This window comes from Cydia pomonella, chromosome 9 (genome assembly GCF_033807575.1).
Source record: "Cydia pomonella isolate Wapato2018A chromosome 9, ilCydPomo1, whole genome shotgun sequence".
NCBI lineage: Eukaryota > Metazoa > Arthropoda > Insecta > Lepidoptera > Tortricidae > Cydia > Cydia pomonella.
This window is the reverse complement of record NC_084711.1, coordinates 20,005,158-20,021,372: the sequence shown is the minus strand read 5'-3', so window position 1 is coordinate 20,021,372 and position 16,215 is coordinate 20,005,158. Positions and strand designations below refer to the sequence as shown.

Here is a 16,215-nt window from a genome sequence, read left to right as displayed (position 1 = left end):
TCTAAATCGGTTTAGTGGTTTAGGCGTGAGGAAGTAGGTACCATACGGAGTTAATTTTGCATTTTTAACATTAGACCCCGTTTTTAAAAAATATATGATTTATTTAACCTCAATAGTACTGAGTGGTACTTAATTAACTATTTCTTCCAAAATGCTAGGGCTCCTATGATAAAAAAAATATATAATTTAATTTATTTATTTCATAAGACAACAATGGTCCATAATGGTTAGTAACATTTAAGGTTTAAAACTAAGTGTTAGTACAACAAATATAAAAAGACAAAAAGAAAAGCGGAAAGTACAGCAACAATTAATAACAAACAATAACAAACAATCACCTGGTAGCGGTCATGATACCCTCAAAATGTCGCACAACAGGTGAGTCGTATCGGCCCGCTACCGTAGCCAGGATGGGGTTGGAGCTGGCCCGCACTCTGCAGAGCAACGAGGCAATCCTCTTTCTTATTATGGCATAGTAATCATCTGTGCGAGCTTGTGCAAACATGCCCGATGCGCTGCAGAAGCGGGGCAGCCCCAACAACATCCTGAAACCATTATTATATTGGACGCGCAGGGAACTGATGGTCTTCTGCGTAAAACTAGTCCAGAGGCTGCACGTGTAGAAAACTTGACAATAGGCTTTAAATAAAGTTATTTTTACCTGTTGGCTACACCGTGCAAACCTCCTTATTAGCATGTTGCATCGTACCGCCAGTGCCGTGCGCTCCCGTTCTATATCTAATTGGTCTTTAAGGTCGTCGGTGACATAGTGTCCAAGATACTTAAATGTATACACGCGCTTGAGCTCATTATTATTAAGTTTTATGGCAGGTACATTTTCCGGTAGCTTGCCCCCGACGGCCTTAAATACCATATATTCGCTTTTCTTAGCGTTATATAGTAAGCCATATTTACTTACGTATTCTTCACATATGCTGAGTAGTTTTCTCAATGCCCTGACTGTTGGACTGAGCAGCACCATATCATCTGCATAGCTGATGTTGTTGATACTAACATCATCAACTCTGCATCCTACTGGAGCGCTGCTCAACCCCCCGATCAGGTCATTAACGTACAGGTTGAATAGCTTGGGGGAGGTTATACCCCCCTGCCTCACCCCACACTCCAACCTGTACGACTGAGAAAACCTACCAGCCCATCTGACGCCATTGCTCTGGTTAAGGTACCAATACTGAAATATATAAGTAAGTTAAATTACACTTAAATCCACCGGGATATAAACCGTGGTTATTTCGACGCAGTTACATAATATCGGGAGCTGAATAAAAACAATATAAAAGGTAATCACAGTTTATATCCCGGTCGATTTAAGTCTAGTGAAACCAACCGTGAATCATTCAAAACTGTTAAGTTAAATTAAATATATAACCCCAAAAAGGAATTTTTGCGTCAGCTATTTTTAAAGGGTTTCCGCAATTTGTCATCATCAGGATACTTTATGAACAATTAACGTATAATTTACCATCTACGATTAAGAGTGAGCATTAAAGATTTAATTACGCAATTATAATTTATTAATTGAGACATTAAGGTCTTCTCTGACCCAGTAATTAAACTAATTAACTCAAGAAAGTCGTGAAACGCCGCAGGGCAAGTGAAAAATTATGCGCATGGACCACATTTTATTCTGTGTATAATTTATTATGACATTTTAAGATCATATTAAAACCGTTTGTCTTCTGTCTCCAGACGGTTTTTTTTAAAAATGTGTGTTAAATTACGACTGAGCAATTGTGGTCTTAACTTACGAACAAGAAAGAGACCAACTTTATTTTATTTTATTTAAACTTAATTGCACAAAATATATACAATAATGTACAAATGGCGGATTTAATGCCAAATGGCATTCTCTACCAGTCAACCATAGGGACAAACAGGGACACTTACAATTGGTGCAGAGAGAGAGAAAAAAAGTCAATGATTTAAAAAGAAAATCAAACTAATATACTTATAAACTACATATATATCATATAAATAATTCAAATTCAAAATTCAAAATTCAAAAATTTATTCTGCAAGTAGGCCTCAAGGGCTCTTTTACAAGTCAGTACAACATTATAGTAACCTCATATAGTAACAAATTATAAACAACATTTATAAATTTAACAGCCAATACCTGGGTAAACATTACATTATAATAATCTTAAAATAAATAATTATCTCTATGGTTAAAAATACATTAAATCTGGAGATGAAAATAAGGTCCCCAATGTCAGAGTACTAATACTAATAATATTTGGAGGTATAAAGTCTCTCCAAGTGTCAAAATTAAATTTATACTAAATAAATAAACCGCGTCTGGACTGTTAAACTAGCAGTCTCATAAACTACATACATACTATAAATACAAACATACATACATACTATAAATATAAGACACACATAAATACATATACATACAGATACATACTATAAATATAATATTGATGAATATTATTTGAACTCTTGTTTTAGCAAACGCTTACGTAACATCCGCTTGAAAGAAAACTTGGAGCTTGTCTGATGTTTAGAGGGAGTGAATTCCAAAGACGACTAGCCTGGACGGCGAAAGAATTAGTCATAAATCCAGTGCGGTGAGACGGTACGTTCAGTTTGAGAATGCGGGAGGTACGCAGCTCGCATCCTAGACGAGGAGCATTGAATACGAATTTACTTTTGAGATATGCAGGAGCAGAAGGCCCAAATAGGATAGAATACAGAACACAAATGATTCGGAACGACCTACGACGACGTATGGGAAGCCAATTTAGTTGCCGACTGTAAAAGGAAACACGATCAGCGCTGGTGGCCTAGCGGTAAGAGCGTGCGACTTGCTTTCCGGAGGTCGCGGGTTCAAACCCCGGCTCGTACCAATGAGTTTTTCCGAACTGATGTACGAAATATCATTTGTTATTTACCAGTCGCTTTTCGGTGATGGAAAACATCGTGAGGAAACCGGACTAATCCCAACATGGCCTAGTTTACCCTCTGGGTTGGAAGGTCAGATGGCAGTCGCTTTCGTAAAAACTAGTGCCTAAGCCAAATCTTGGGATTAGTTGTCAAGCGGACCCCAGGCTCCTGTGAGCCGTGGCAAAATGCCGGGACAACGCGAGGAAGAAGAAGGAAGGTAAAAGGAAACACGATCATATTCACGAAGTCCGAATATAAATCTGATGCAATTATTGAGGAGACGGTCTAGTTTATTAAGTGATTCTTGAGTGACATTGGTAATACACACATCACCATAATCAATGATTGGCAACACTAAGGACTGCACTAACATCTTTTTCGTGTTTACAGGCAGAAAGTTTTTAAGTTTATAGAGGTTAAGAGTTCCTGTGACTTTCGTACTTATATCCGACAGCTGACCAACCCAGGAAAGGGTAGAATCTAAGACTAATCCAAGATTAAGTCGGGGACCAAAAAAGAGATGGCGGGATAACCTCGACGCTTTTGCAGCGAATGGCGGAAACATGCTCCAAACCGTGATGAGTGCGGAAGAAAGGGGAGGCCTTTGCCCAGCAGTGGGACATAAAATAGGCTATTTAAAGGCTCTGTGGTTTTGATAGAAAAGAAGGTATACGATAAGCAAAGGAATAAAATACTGGATAAAGTTGAATTGCACTTAGTTTTTCGTGCATCGCACTTAGCGAACCCGACTGCTCACCGAAATTACAGTATCCTTAAAAAGGATCGGGGCAACAGAAACTGAACTCAACCTAAATAGTTGCCGCTGGCCCTGGCAACTTCAGAGCCCCTGGTGTATATTTCTTCGATTTCGTGACGTGACGTACGTGTTTGCGTTAAGTCTCATTTAGTATGGGATTTAGAAACAGCGCGCCAAGCGGGACGTTTTGGAAACTAAAAATCCCATACAAAATGACACTTAACGCAAACGCGTACCTCACGTTTCGCTATCGAATAAATTTACACTAGGGGCTCTGAGCACTTTTGCATGATAGGTGTACATGTACCAAATCGATGTTCAGTTGAATTTTGGGATAAACAAACTTAGCATTTCTAGGGTTTCGTACCTAGGTTTAGACACTATATAGCCTAGTTATAACATTGTATCCATATTGAGCAGCATTTAGATTTAGATATTTATTTTCATAATATAAAATTACACTATAAATTATGCTAAACTAATCTACATGAATTTATTATGATCGTCATTAATATTTACACAATATTATTTAATAAAATAATGATTACAATTTAAAAAAATCTTAAAAATAATCAATCTTAGTCAACAATTAATAACTATTTTATTATTTGTACTTTTTACTATTTGTTCTTATAGCGGCAAAAGAAATACATCATCTGTGAAAATTTCAACTGTCTAGCTATCACGGTTTGTGCCTGTTGTTTTGACAGATGGACAGACAGACGGACGGACAGCGGAGTCTTAGTAATAGGGTTCCGGTTTACCCTTTGGGTACGGAACCCTAATAGAAACTAGGTACAAATTACGTTAAAAACCCAACACCCAATATACTTTGAGCCTAGGAGAGAAACGTGTATCTGTTGGTGATGCCTACATAAATATTATACAATAATGAATTTTAGTGTCGAGGAATAAGTTACAAAATATAATGAGATAATTGTTTATCGAACATATAAGTTCTTGTTCTCACATATAGGTAAATAAGTATAATACTTTCAAAATTGGTTTGAACTTAATGAAATCCTACTTGAACCATACATTAAACACAACTAAAAGCTTTTTGCCTTATAATTGTTTAAATTTAATACTTAATTGTAGAATCATCTTCCTGCTACACGTTACTCGTCACGACTTAAGCCACGTATTCATTGTAAACATTTGTTGAGCAACAGTTGATCAATTTTTTTGATGAAATGGCACAAAGTTGCGGGAAACTTTGTTTACGGCATGACCTCCTGTCCACACCGCAGACTGCGTGAAAATGTTGCCTGAAGAAGTCGTGTTGTTGTGCTCTCTTGTGTATTTAGCGTATAACCTAAAACCCCGGAAAAAGAAAAAAAGGTGGTGGATACGGAAGTACCTCTTACAAAGGCAAAATTTATTAAGTGATCTTAAAATGGGAGATGGATCCTTTATTAACTTTATGAGAATGTCAAAAAGTGATTTTGAACATCTTCTAGGGTTAATTAGTCCGTCAATAACAAAAAAAGCGACAAATTTTCGTCAACCAGTTTCATCTGAAACAAGACTGGCTATTACGCTACGGTATCTAGCATCTGGAGATTCAGTCAAATCATACCACAAGTGTGTCAAGAACTAATAAGTGCATTATCAGCATATGTCAAAGTAAGTTCCTATAAAATAAATAAATCATGTGTCTAATAATTTTAATTAAAGTAATCAACTAATAACAAATACATAGCAGTTTTTACATACTACTGCGGCGGTATTACGGTTCCATTTTTATCACTTGTCACTATGTCCGTCACTTTCGCGCTTACATATTTGTTAGAACGTGACAGGCATGGTGACAAATGATAAAGAGCCAACCATCTTAGCCCAGCTGATCGTTTAAATAGTTAACTAAACTGTGTAAAGCTGACTCTGTTTCTTCTTTATATTCCTTTTTTGACGAATCCCATAGCACACTTTTCGATTGAAAGAGTTCTATTAATTGCATTATTTTGTCGTTGTCCCAAACTACCGCCATGTTTATTGGAAAAGTTGCAAGAACTGTATGCACACGTCAACATGAGTTGATCAACTGATGTTTTTGATCGACAAGCGAAAACACTGCAACACGCAGTCAGCAACTCTGCAACACCCAGTGTTGCCTGCAACATGTTGATTAAACAAGGTTGCTCAACAAATGTTTACAATGAATACGGGGCTTTATAATAGGGGCAGGTTATTTAAAAAAACTGTTCTTGTAAGCTAATAATAAATTTAAAATATTCTTTATAGCTAGAGAGTAAGGTTTTAATTCCTCTGGCAAATAGGTTTCTAGATCTGTCAAGTAAAATGTGAACGAAAATATTTATACGGAGCAATTACTGCAATTTAATGCCGGCTCCAATGCAATGTAAATTTTTGTTCGCACGTCGATTTCTGTTTTTTTAAATTTATAAAATTGATTATAAATAAATGGAATGATGCTACCGGGTGTATCTTCGAGTTGTAATGAAAATTCTTTACGGTTGTACGATTAAAAGCTGTATTGAATTGGAAAGGTCAATTATTTACTATGTACACGTAATTCATGGGCATATATCTAAGGACGGGCTTTACGGGCAATAAGAATGGGGCCAGGGTGCTTACCGGGAAAATCGAAATTCGCAAATTGCGGAGATCTTTCTCTTTTACTCTCACTAAGACGTAATTAGAGTGACAGAGAAAAATGCTCACAATTGACGAACTTCGATTTTCGCGGTAGGCGGTATGTATTCACACTTACGTATGAATTTACAAGTGCGACAGAGAGGCAACACGTCGAACGTGCTTCGCGGTAGGCCCTCAGTACAGCTGTATCCCGCACATGAATTCGAGCCAATCGTGCAGTCTAACGCCACAACGCGATTGGTTGATGAGTTCGTCAAACGCGCGCGATCGGTCGCAATCGTAACTAGTTGAGTTAGACTGCATGATTGGCTCGAATTCGTGAGTGACACCACTGAACTAGCACCAACCCAATAAATGGACACTTTAGATGAGAACAATTTCGCTTCGCACGGTCAATAAAACAATCATTGTTATTCTCAAAACTTATTCGAGGATAAAAAAAATTCTTTCCAAATTAAAAAAAAACATACGAGACCTTCATTATTTTAACACTCATAATATATTTACTGACCATAAATTATGAAATAATCGCTAAGTTTTACGAAAGTTAATATGGAATCATAATTTTAATAAATTAATATTTAAAAAAAACACTTCTGGCGAAACAATTGTGTCAGTAGAAAAAGGCGCGAGATTCAAATTTTTGCGCCTACATTTTTTAAATTTGCCGCTTTTTTCTACTGGCGGAAATGGCTTGTATAATTATTTACGAACTTTATTGTATACTTTTTGTTTGTCATATTTAATTTTCTTGCATTATCTATGACATTTTATCGCGATATGTTAATTTTGCCACTTAGCCACAATTAAGTTTTAAATGGTGACTAAAGACCAGTTGATATGATATTTAGAAATGTTATTATGATGAAGTTGTGAGATGGGATCAAGTGACAGGGTCAATAAATCAGTGGTATACTTAGCACTTTAAGTGATAACCTTTTTATATTACAATAAGTAAATAAATTTAATAAATGCTAAAAGTGTTGTGTTGTGTTATGATGTTTGTTGGATATTAAGAGGGTGTAACGCAACATTATAGTTATTAATGTCTTCATAACAAAATACATATCTAGTAAAAATAACCGGCCAAGAGCATGTCGGGCCACGCTCAGTGTAGGGTTCCGTAGTTACTCTTCCGTCACAATAAGCTAAACTGGAGCTTAAAGTATAGTAAATTGTTAACCAAGGGATGAAACGGTACCTTTCACCCGAGTTAAACAAATAGGCAAATTTTGCATAATCAGTACCTAATTAAAGTAAGTCTTTTTACTATGAAGGGAAAACTTTTTGCGATAACTCAAAAACAGCTAAACTGATTATGTCTGCTATAGTTTTCATTTAATGTCTTTCTTAAGCTCTACTTCCACGATTTTTTTCATATTTTTTGGGCCTATGGTTCAAAAGTTAGAGGGGGGGGGACACATTTTTTTTCTCTTTCGGAGCGATTATCTCCGAATATATTCACTTTATCAAAAAATGTTTGTTGAAGACCCCTATTAGTTTTGAAAGACCTTTCCAACGATACCCCACACTCTAGGGTTGAAGCGAAAAAAAAAAATCACCCCCACTTTACGTGTAGGGGAGGTACCCTAAAAAAAATTAAATTTTTAGATTTTATTGTACGACTTTGTCGGCTTTATTGATTTACATATCCATGCCAAATTTCAGCTTTCTAGCACTAACGACCACGGAGCAAAGCCTCGGACAGACAGACAGACAGACAGACAGACAGACAGACAGACAGACAGACAGACAGACGGACATGGCGAAACTATAAGGGTTCCGTTTTATGCCATTTGGCTACGGAACCCTAAAAAGGCAAATAATCTATAATGAAGGAAAAAAAAATATGTTGTGTTTATATTACAACCTAGCAACCTACCTACATTGCGAATTAAAGGGCTAAGACACATTCATAAAATAAGTTGTTTGTCGAAAAAAATCATTTATGATACAAACTTTTATCGCTGACTGTACTGTACTTTTCTTTCCACAGGTAACTAATACTCATTGAGAAAATTCTAACAACCCGAAACAATAGGATGCGTTGTTTTGTCATGTGTGTGTATGTATATATATATATCTCTGCATAGAATGTAACTTCTTTGGATTAACTTATATTATTTACTAGACAATAGTCTGTTTGATGTTTGTATACAATACAAGTTACACAGGAAAACCTGTAATTGGCCATATTATTGTGTAAATTAGCATAAGATAAAAACGCTGTATCGCTGTTGGTTTTCTCAATAAATAAATAAATCACAGAGTTCCAATGGCTACCCCCTGTCTCCATCATCAGATCAGCTCGATGGTACAGTCAGCGTCAAATACTTTGTAGCAGTCAAAGTGGCCAAATAGTTCGGTACACCATACTAAATATATGGTGTACCGAACTATTTGGCTACTTTGGTTGCTACAAAGTATTTGACGCTGACTGTACCATAATATTGCATTGTCACCCAATTTACATATGCATGAAAATTACAGCTTCATTGAAAACCGAGAAGTGGATGAAATTTAACTTGCAAGATTTGACCCGTACAACCATAGATACATAAGAACTTACATATATTTCAAGATAAATAAAAGTTTGTAAAAACTACCCTGCGTTGCAACAACAACAAACACGCTGATGATGATGTATTATGTTCTCTATTTACTTCTGTGCTTGTGAATAAATAAATAATAATAATAATAAATAAATAAATATTATAGGACATTATTACACAAATTGACTAAGTCCCACAGTAAGCTCAATAAGGCTTGTGTTGAGGGTACTTAGACAACGATATATATAATATATAAATATTTATAAATACTTAAATATTTATATATACATAGAAAACACCCATGACTCAGGAACAAATATCCATGCTCATCACACGAATAAATGCCCTTACCAGGATTTGAACCCGGGACCATCAGCTTCGTAGGCAGGGTCACTACCCACTATACCAAACCGGTTGTCAAACGTCGGTGTAAACGGTTTCAAGATAAAAATGTTTTAAAGTATTAATCAAGTGAACAGAAGTCAGATAAAACCCGCAGATGACATTATCCGATTGCAACATAATAAATAATGCTCGCACTCGCGTCTCGATCCCTTTATTAACTTTATTTATTGCGTGTGCGCATGCTATCCTATAGATTTACAACACATATCATTTCAACTACAGATCGAGCACATAAAGACAACTCATACTTAGTCACCACAGATTGGCAAAATTTTGTAGCCACAGTAAATTTACTGCCATCTTACGACACATGATTAAAACTATTTCTATTTATTAGTGTTTTGATTTTGGCATTTACCTATTTGTTAAGATTGTTTAAGTCTTCACGTATTCTGATTCTGATTGTAATAACAGGCTTTCAGGCATTTCACTTCACTTCACAATCTTCACATCTTTCAAAAAAAATGGCTTCAGTCCAGTGGGACTATTTCGCCAGTATCAAGTTAGGTATTGGGAGCTTTGTACGGTTAATACATGTGTACGGTGAATTTATTATCTTTTTTTTCTTCTACTACTAAAATTGTTCGGTTTGTACAAGATACAGTAGTGTACGGTGATTTCATCAGCGCTTGTAAAGCGATTGCTGGACTTTACAAGTAGCACGTGGACTAACGGCCGTTGACTCCAATATGGTGGTTACCCGTGTTTCAAGATTAATTCTTAAACCGGAAGTCCTTCAGGCATTTGATCTGGTCTGGATGTGATCTGTCAGTATCAAAAGTGACCTTTCTGTTTGAATTGACATCAAATTCATAACCTATTACGAGTAACTATCCGCAAACGCCTCGTGGGCATGTCAAGCGGACCCCTTCTATTTATTTTCTACGTAGTAGGTATCATCCAATCGAATTCAACAAATTACCCTACTCCATTGATCCAGAATTGATCGATAGTGGATCAATTAAACAGTGAGGTCAATAACAATATCGCTTTCATATCAATATTGAATGAATCTTTGTCACGTTTCATAGCGACGGTCGAGGAAAAAAATGTTTAACGAAATGCCGAGAATTTAAAGAATGAAGTCCATCATTAATTTATCGTTAGATAATTTTTGAAGTCGGTTTTCCTTTTTTTATAATACGTACATAATTAGACGTGGCCTTGAGTATAGTTGCAGTGGTATCTAGTCTAAATGAGATAAACTCGACGATTGCGGAATTATATTATAATTATATTAATTAAAATTGCACGGACACGTTATGAATGGAATTGGCCATGCAGTTTTACAGCTAGGTGTACATAGAGATCACTGTTCATGTCTTATGTAACTTTACTCCTTCTCAGTTGTACTTCTTCCTGTTACTCAACCTAAATCAGAATTCTTATAATAAAATATAAAACAAAAAATTACTTTGCTAATCCGCAAAATACACGTGCTAGTCATTTAGTGATAACTCTATACTTAATTGCGTATATTTTGTATGCATTTAATTTTAACCCACCCTCCCACCGTAAAAATAAATACGCAAAGAAATATAAGAGACCACCACTAAAAGTACAAAACTCGACACTTGTTTCCCCTCTCTTCGAGGCATCATCAGGAGATGCTGGAGATGTTGAATCAATATGGATTCCGGATTCTATAAATTATTCTAATAAAAAAAAAATGACCACTACTGAAGACATAAACGGAATCTGCAAAGAATTATTGATTGTACTCATGCTCCCGTGCGCCCGTAAGGGACAGGACATACGCAATGCGCTAAATTAAAAACACGTATTAACATTCCTGACAACATACCAAAAACAACCTACGTAATTTGTTCGGGTTATTGCCCACCATAAGCCATACTAAAATTTACTGAATACTACCGTTACTGTTGGTTGGGCCACCTTGAGAGAATGGACGAAGATCGGAACGTAAAAAGAGCGTACCTGGGTCGCCTAGCAGGAGGACGTCCTATCGGACGCCCTAGGTATCGCTGGAGCGACATGGTGGAGGCGGATCTGCGCGAGCTTCGAGTCGACAATTGGCGAGAGGTCGCACAGGACCGAGAAAAGTGGCGCTGTCTTGTGTCGGAGGCCAAGTCTCATTTTGGGTCGCTGAGCCAACGGAGTAGTAGTAGTAGTAGAATAAAAAAAATTAAACTGTGACAAGGACAAACAATCATAGCGCTTTCTCTGCTACTCCTACTGAACGTTCCATAAGAGCTTCTCGTCTGGTCATCTGCTGGCTTTACGATTTAATCTCTATACTTATTGTACCTCTATGATTGTACTATATGAGTAAAGTCTAATGGCGTCCGCTAGTTGGCGCGGTTGCACGGAGCGGGTAACGAATTTTACCTACAACGGCACCCTGCCGCGTGCGGGCGCCCGCTCCGTGTTCCAGCACCAGCAGACGCCCTAAAACAATTTCGTGCTTCGAATTTGACAGCTATACGTGATGGCGCTGTCTGCAGGGCTGAGTATATAACATATACCGTAAATCACGCTGTCTGAAATGTTATTGGCTATCACGAAATATACGGTGCAGTACAGTGCCATCTGATTTAACTTTCAAACTAGGTATAGCACGTTTTTTCTCTACAAGGTGCCCGTGAGCATTGCGAGAGAAATTTTAACGGTGCATTCCTGATGGCAACAGAAGCAAAATCTGTTATAGGACTTTTGTGAAATTCGACAAAAAAACATTTTTTTTGTTTTTTTTTTTTCCCTTTTTTTGAACACTTACATAAAACGTAATTTTTATTGATAAACACATAACATAACCTAAAATAAACTAAAAAGTTTTTTTTTATTTGGGGGTAGCCTCTCGAAAACATTTTTTCAATTTTTCGATGTCATTCAATAGGTATGTCCAGACTAGACCTCAAAGTGGCAATACCGCAGTCAAAAATGTGTTTTGTGCCGACTTATGGCGAAAGAATGATTTCGAAAAACCTAATCCAGAAAATTTTATATGACATTTTAGTTTCTAAATATTACAAGGAATGCTTAGTTAAAATGTCTCGCAATGCTCACGGGCACCTTGTCTTAAGCCTAGCTATTGTACCTACCTATATGTAAAAATTCTGTTACCACCTACGGGAGAGCGGTGTCTCTTGACACAAGTGTCATGTACGCTTAAAAAGAGGCACCAGCCCAGTCAAAATCACGTTTGTTTGTGCTAACTCAATAAACATTTTATTATTATTTTTATCTTTTTTTTTCTCGGTTTTCACCGGCGTACTGCTATGCACGGGCCGAAGCCAAGTGCATCTCAGGTAACTCTATGGTACACCTTCATTTGTTTGTTGTGTAGCTGGTTGTGCAGACGTAGGGATATTTGAGGTTCCATGTGTCGGTATCGTTGAGGCAGCGGTTGATTGATCAGTTTGCAAAAATTTCCTTACTAATCTGCATGTATTAAGAATGACTGTTTTTTGGAGGAGGTTGTATGTGTTCCCCGGGAGTTTTAAGGTCTTTAAAGATTGGTGGAGTTGTTTTGGTATAACGCCTGTTGTAGATAGGACAATCGGTACTATTGTTACTTTCTGTAAATGCCATATGCGGGATATCTCGTCTTTTAGTTCAATATATTTTGTTAGTTTTTCAGCAATAGTGCTTTGTAAATTGTGTGTATTAGGGACGGCTATGTCTATGAGGAATCCGGTTTTAGTAGTTTTGTCTATGAGCGTAATGTCGGGCCTGTTATGATGGGTGGTTCGGTCGGTGAGGATGGTTCTATCAAAGTAAAGCTTGGTTGAAGAGTTGTCTAGTACACTTTCAGGTCTATACTTATAGTGGGGTTCTATAGCAGTAATAAAGTGATGTTGGTGAGCGAGTTTTTGGTGAATAATATTTGTCACTTGGTCATGTCTGTGTTTATAGTCAGTCTGGGCTATTGTTTTACACGCACCTGTAATATGCTGAATAGTTTCCGGGCAGCTATTGCATTTTCTACATGAGTCGTTGGTCAGGGTTTTTGTTATGTATCTCTGGTAGTTTCTGGTTTCTATTACCTGGTCTTGTATCGCCGACATGAACCCTTCAGTCTCCGGGAACAGTTCGCCACGCCTCAGCCACGCGTTCGACGCCTCCTTGTCGACATTAGGTTGGCAAAGGTCATGACGATGTCTGCCATGGAGAGACTTCCTAGTCCATTCAGCGATTTTTGTCTTGTCGTCTGTAAGGTTTTCATTTTTTTGCGTTGTACTATCTTGTAGGTTTAGTGGCGTTAACTTGCGATCATTCTGTAATGTTGCTTTGTGTAGTGTGGAACATTCGGCTTTAGTAAAAAAATAATGTCTTAATGTTGTTATCTGTCTGTTGTGTAAGTTTGTTATGTCGATAAGTCCTCTTCCACCTTCTTTCCTCGGTAGCGTCAATCTCTGAACACATGACCTTGGGTGATGTTTTCGAAATCTGGTCATTGTGGTGTGAATGGTACGTTGTAATGCTTTGAGCTCTGATTTAGTCCAGTTTATTATGCCAAAAGAATATGTGAGAACGGGTATAGCAAATGTGTTTATGGCTTTTATTGTATTACGTGCATAAAGATGTGATTTCAGGATTGTGTTAAGTCTATGTCGGAACTGTTGTTTTAGTTTTTGTTTTGTGTCTTTATACTGTATTTGGCGTGATTGATTGTATCCTAAATATTTATAGGTATCCTGTTCGTCAAGTGATTCAATTTGTTCCCCAGATCCTAGCGTGTAGTTATGTTGGTATATCTGTCCAGCTTTCATAGAGTTTATTTTGCACTTGTCTATTCCGAATTCCATTTTAATGTCGTTCGTAAATTGTTCTGTCAAGCTAGTCAGGTCGTACAGGTCGGTCTCATTGTCAGCGTAAAGTTTTATGTCATCCATGTAAAATAAGTGGTTTATATTCTCAGTATATCTGTCGCAGTCTGTGTAATGTAAACGGTACCCGACAGAAGTTGAATTTAATATATTGGAAAGGGGGTTTAAAGCTAAGCAGAACCACAGTGGACTCAGTGCATCACCTTGGAATATACCTCTCTGTATTCTAATTGGGTTTGTTTCTAACCTTACCGTTGGAGAGTTGAGTTTGAGTCGTGTTGTCCAGGTTGTCATTGTTGTCTTTAAAAGGTTAATTATCTTGGGGTGTATTTTATATATTTCTAAGACTTGAATCAGCCACGAATGAGGAACGGAATCGTATGCTTTTTTGTAGTCAATATACATTGAGTATAAGTCGGATTTGGTTTTATTAACATGTCTTAGAATTACAGCGTCTATAGTTAGTTGTTCCTTGCAACCCTGACTGAACTTACGACACCCTTTCTGTTGTTCAGCCAGGATGTTATTGCTATCCACGTGTTTGTAAATTAGTTCAGAAATACAGGATGTCAGAATCTTATAGATTGTTTGCAAACATGTAATGGGTCTGTATTTGGCTGGGTTGGTAAGGTCATTTTGGTCTTTTGGTATCATAAATGTAGTTCCTGTAGTAATGTAGGGCGGTATTGTGGTAGGATCGTCAGTAAACTTATTGAGGTAACTGTGTAGATAGGGATGAATGTTTGTAAACTTTTTGTACCAGTAGTTGTGTATATAGTCTGAACCAGGTGCTTTCCAGTTATGTGTGTTTCTAATAACTTTCGTAAATGTATCTAAGGGGATGTATTCAAAAGTCATGTCTGTTGTAGAGTTATTGGTTTTAGCAGTTTCAGCTTTTATCCAGTCAGCTTCGGCGTTATGATGAACAGGTTTCTCCCATATTTCTGCCCAAAAGTTTTTTAGCTCTTCCGGGTCTGGAGAGCTACTAACTATATTAGTGCCTATATTTTCTAATGTGTTTGTTGTAGCCTGTCTAACATTTCTGTAAAATAGTTTCTCATTATTATGAAACTGGTTATTCTGCTGTTTTCTTAATGTACATGTTTTATATCTATTTAGCCTGCCCGATATGAGTGCAAGTTTTTGTTTGAGCGTATCTAGTGTGTGTGTGAGTTGTGAATTTGGTTCTTCATGAACAGAATGAATTTTGTATTGTTCCATTATGTCATTTACGTGTTTTTCGATGTTTCTGCTTCTAGTGCCATTCATGAATTGTGTTATTCTGCCTATTTTCGCTCGAATATCATATAGTCTTCTCTCTAGTCGTTTTTGCCATTGCGGTCTTCTGTCTTTATTTGCAGGGCGCGATCGAGAGCTCTCTGAGGGTTCCAATGATATTTTTGCTCCATTTACTTTGGCAGCTGTCCAAGCTGCAGAGTATATTGCAGTTTGAAGGGTGTTGAAATCTGTATCGCTGGTAACATGTTCCGGAAGTGTTATGTTATTAAGATAGTACACTATATTTGCTAATTTTTTAGATGTTTTTTGTTTAGGAATGTATGATCTACATGTCGGGTCGGTATCTTTGAAATACTGTAATGTCTGTCTAAATGTTTCATCGATTAAAAGGTCTCTTTGGGGATGGCGTGTGCTGTCGGTAGATTCATCAGGAATATTCAACTGTATACTTTGTAAAAATGGCATTTCAGAATCGGGTTGTTGGTTGAAGTCTGCTGTTACAGGCATGTCTGTGTGATTGTTCGTATTCTGGATATTTATTGAAAGTTCGTTAGCTATCTGTTGTTTTAAATCATTCAACCTGGTCTCACTAAAATATTTATTACTGATTATTACTCTACGTTGATCGGCTATTCTTTGTTCACTAAGATGTGCAAGTGTAGGGAAATTGTTTATGAATGCTTCATGTAACGGTTTCCTGTAAGAGGTTCTGTTTGTTTCAAGTTCAGTAATCCTGTAATATGAAAGCATAATATATTCGTTCTGTTCAGTCGTCCATCTTAAACGTGTTTGTGTGTTATTTATATCCTGTACGTTTAAATTACCTGGTGTGTATGTAGTTTGTACGCTAGTTCGTAGACTATTTAATTCTCTCTTTACTTCGTCATAAATCCTATCCAGTGTTTTTTGTGGCAGCAACTTATTACGGATTATTGCTCTTCTT

The 16,215-nt window shown here is 37.0% G+C and overlaps 2 protein-coding genes across 4 annotated transcripts in view; one reads left to right on the top strand and one right to left on the bottom strand.

Moving 5' to 3' along the window:
* The window catches only part of LOC133521629 (uncharacterized), a 100,416-nt gene that overhangs the window by 9,399 nt on the left and 74,802 nt on the right, over nucleotides 1-16,215 (top strand). The window lies entirely within an intron of this gene.
* LOC133521011 (uncharacterized) lies at nucleotides 213-14,327 on the bottom strand. Its single transcript, XM_061855733.1, has 3 exons — nucleotides 14,286-14,327; nucleotides 13,251-13,481; nucleotides 213-1,192 (listed from the first exon to the last, which is right to left on the bottom strand). Exons 1-3 carry the CDS (start codon nucleotides 14,325-14,327, stop codon nucleotides 335-337), a joined length of 1,131 nt encoding a protein of 376 aa, XP_061711717.1. The 3' UTR covers nucleotides 213-334.

Excerpts from the sequence above, each read along its gene's own strand:
- LOC133521011 (XM_061855733.1), bottom strand. The coding sequence starts at position 14,327 with ATGACAACCTGGACAACACGACTCAAACTCAACTCTCCAACG. Across the intron at positions 13,482-14,285 it reads TCAAACTCAACTCTCCAACG|AATGATCGCAAGTTAACGCC; the intron begins GTAAGGTTAGAA and ends GCAACATTACAG. Across the intron at positions 1,193-13,250 it reads TGTCGGCGATACAAGACCAG|TATTGGTACCTTAACCAGAG; the intron begins GTAATAGAAACC and ends TATATATTTCAG.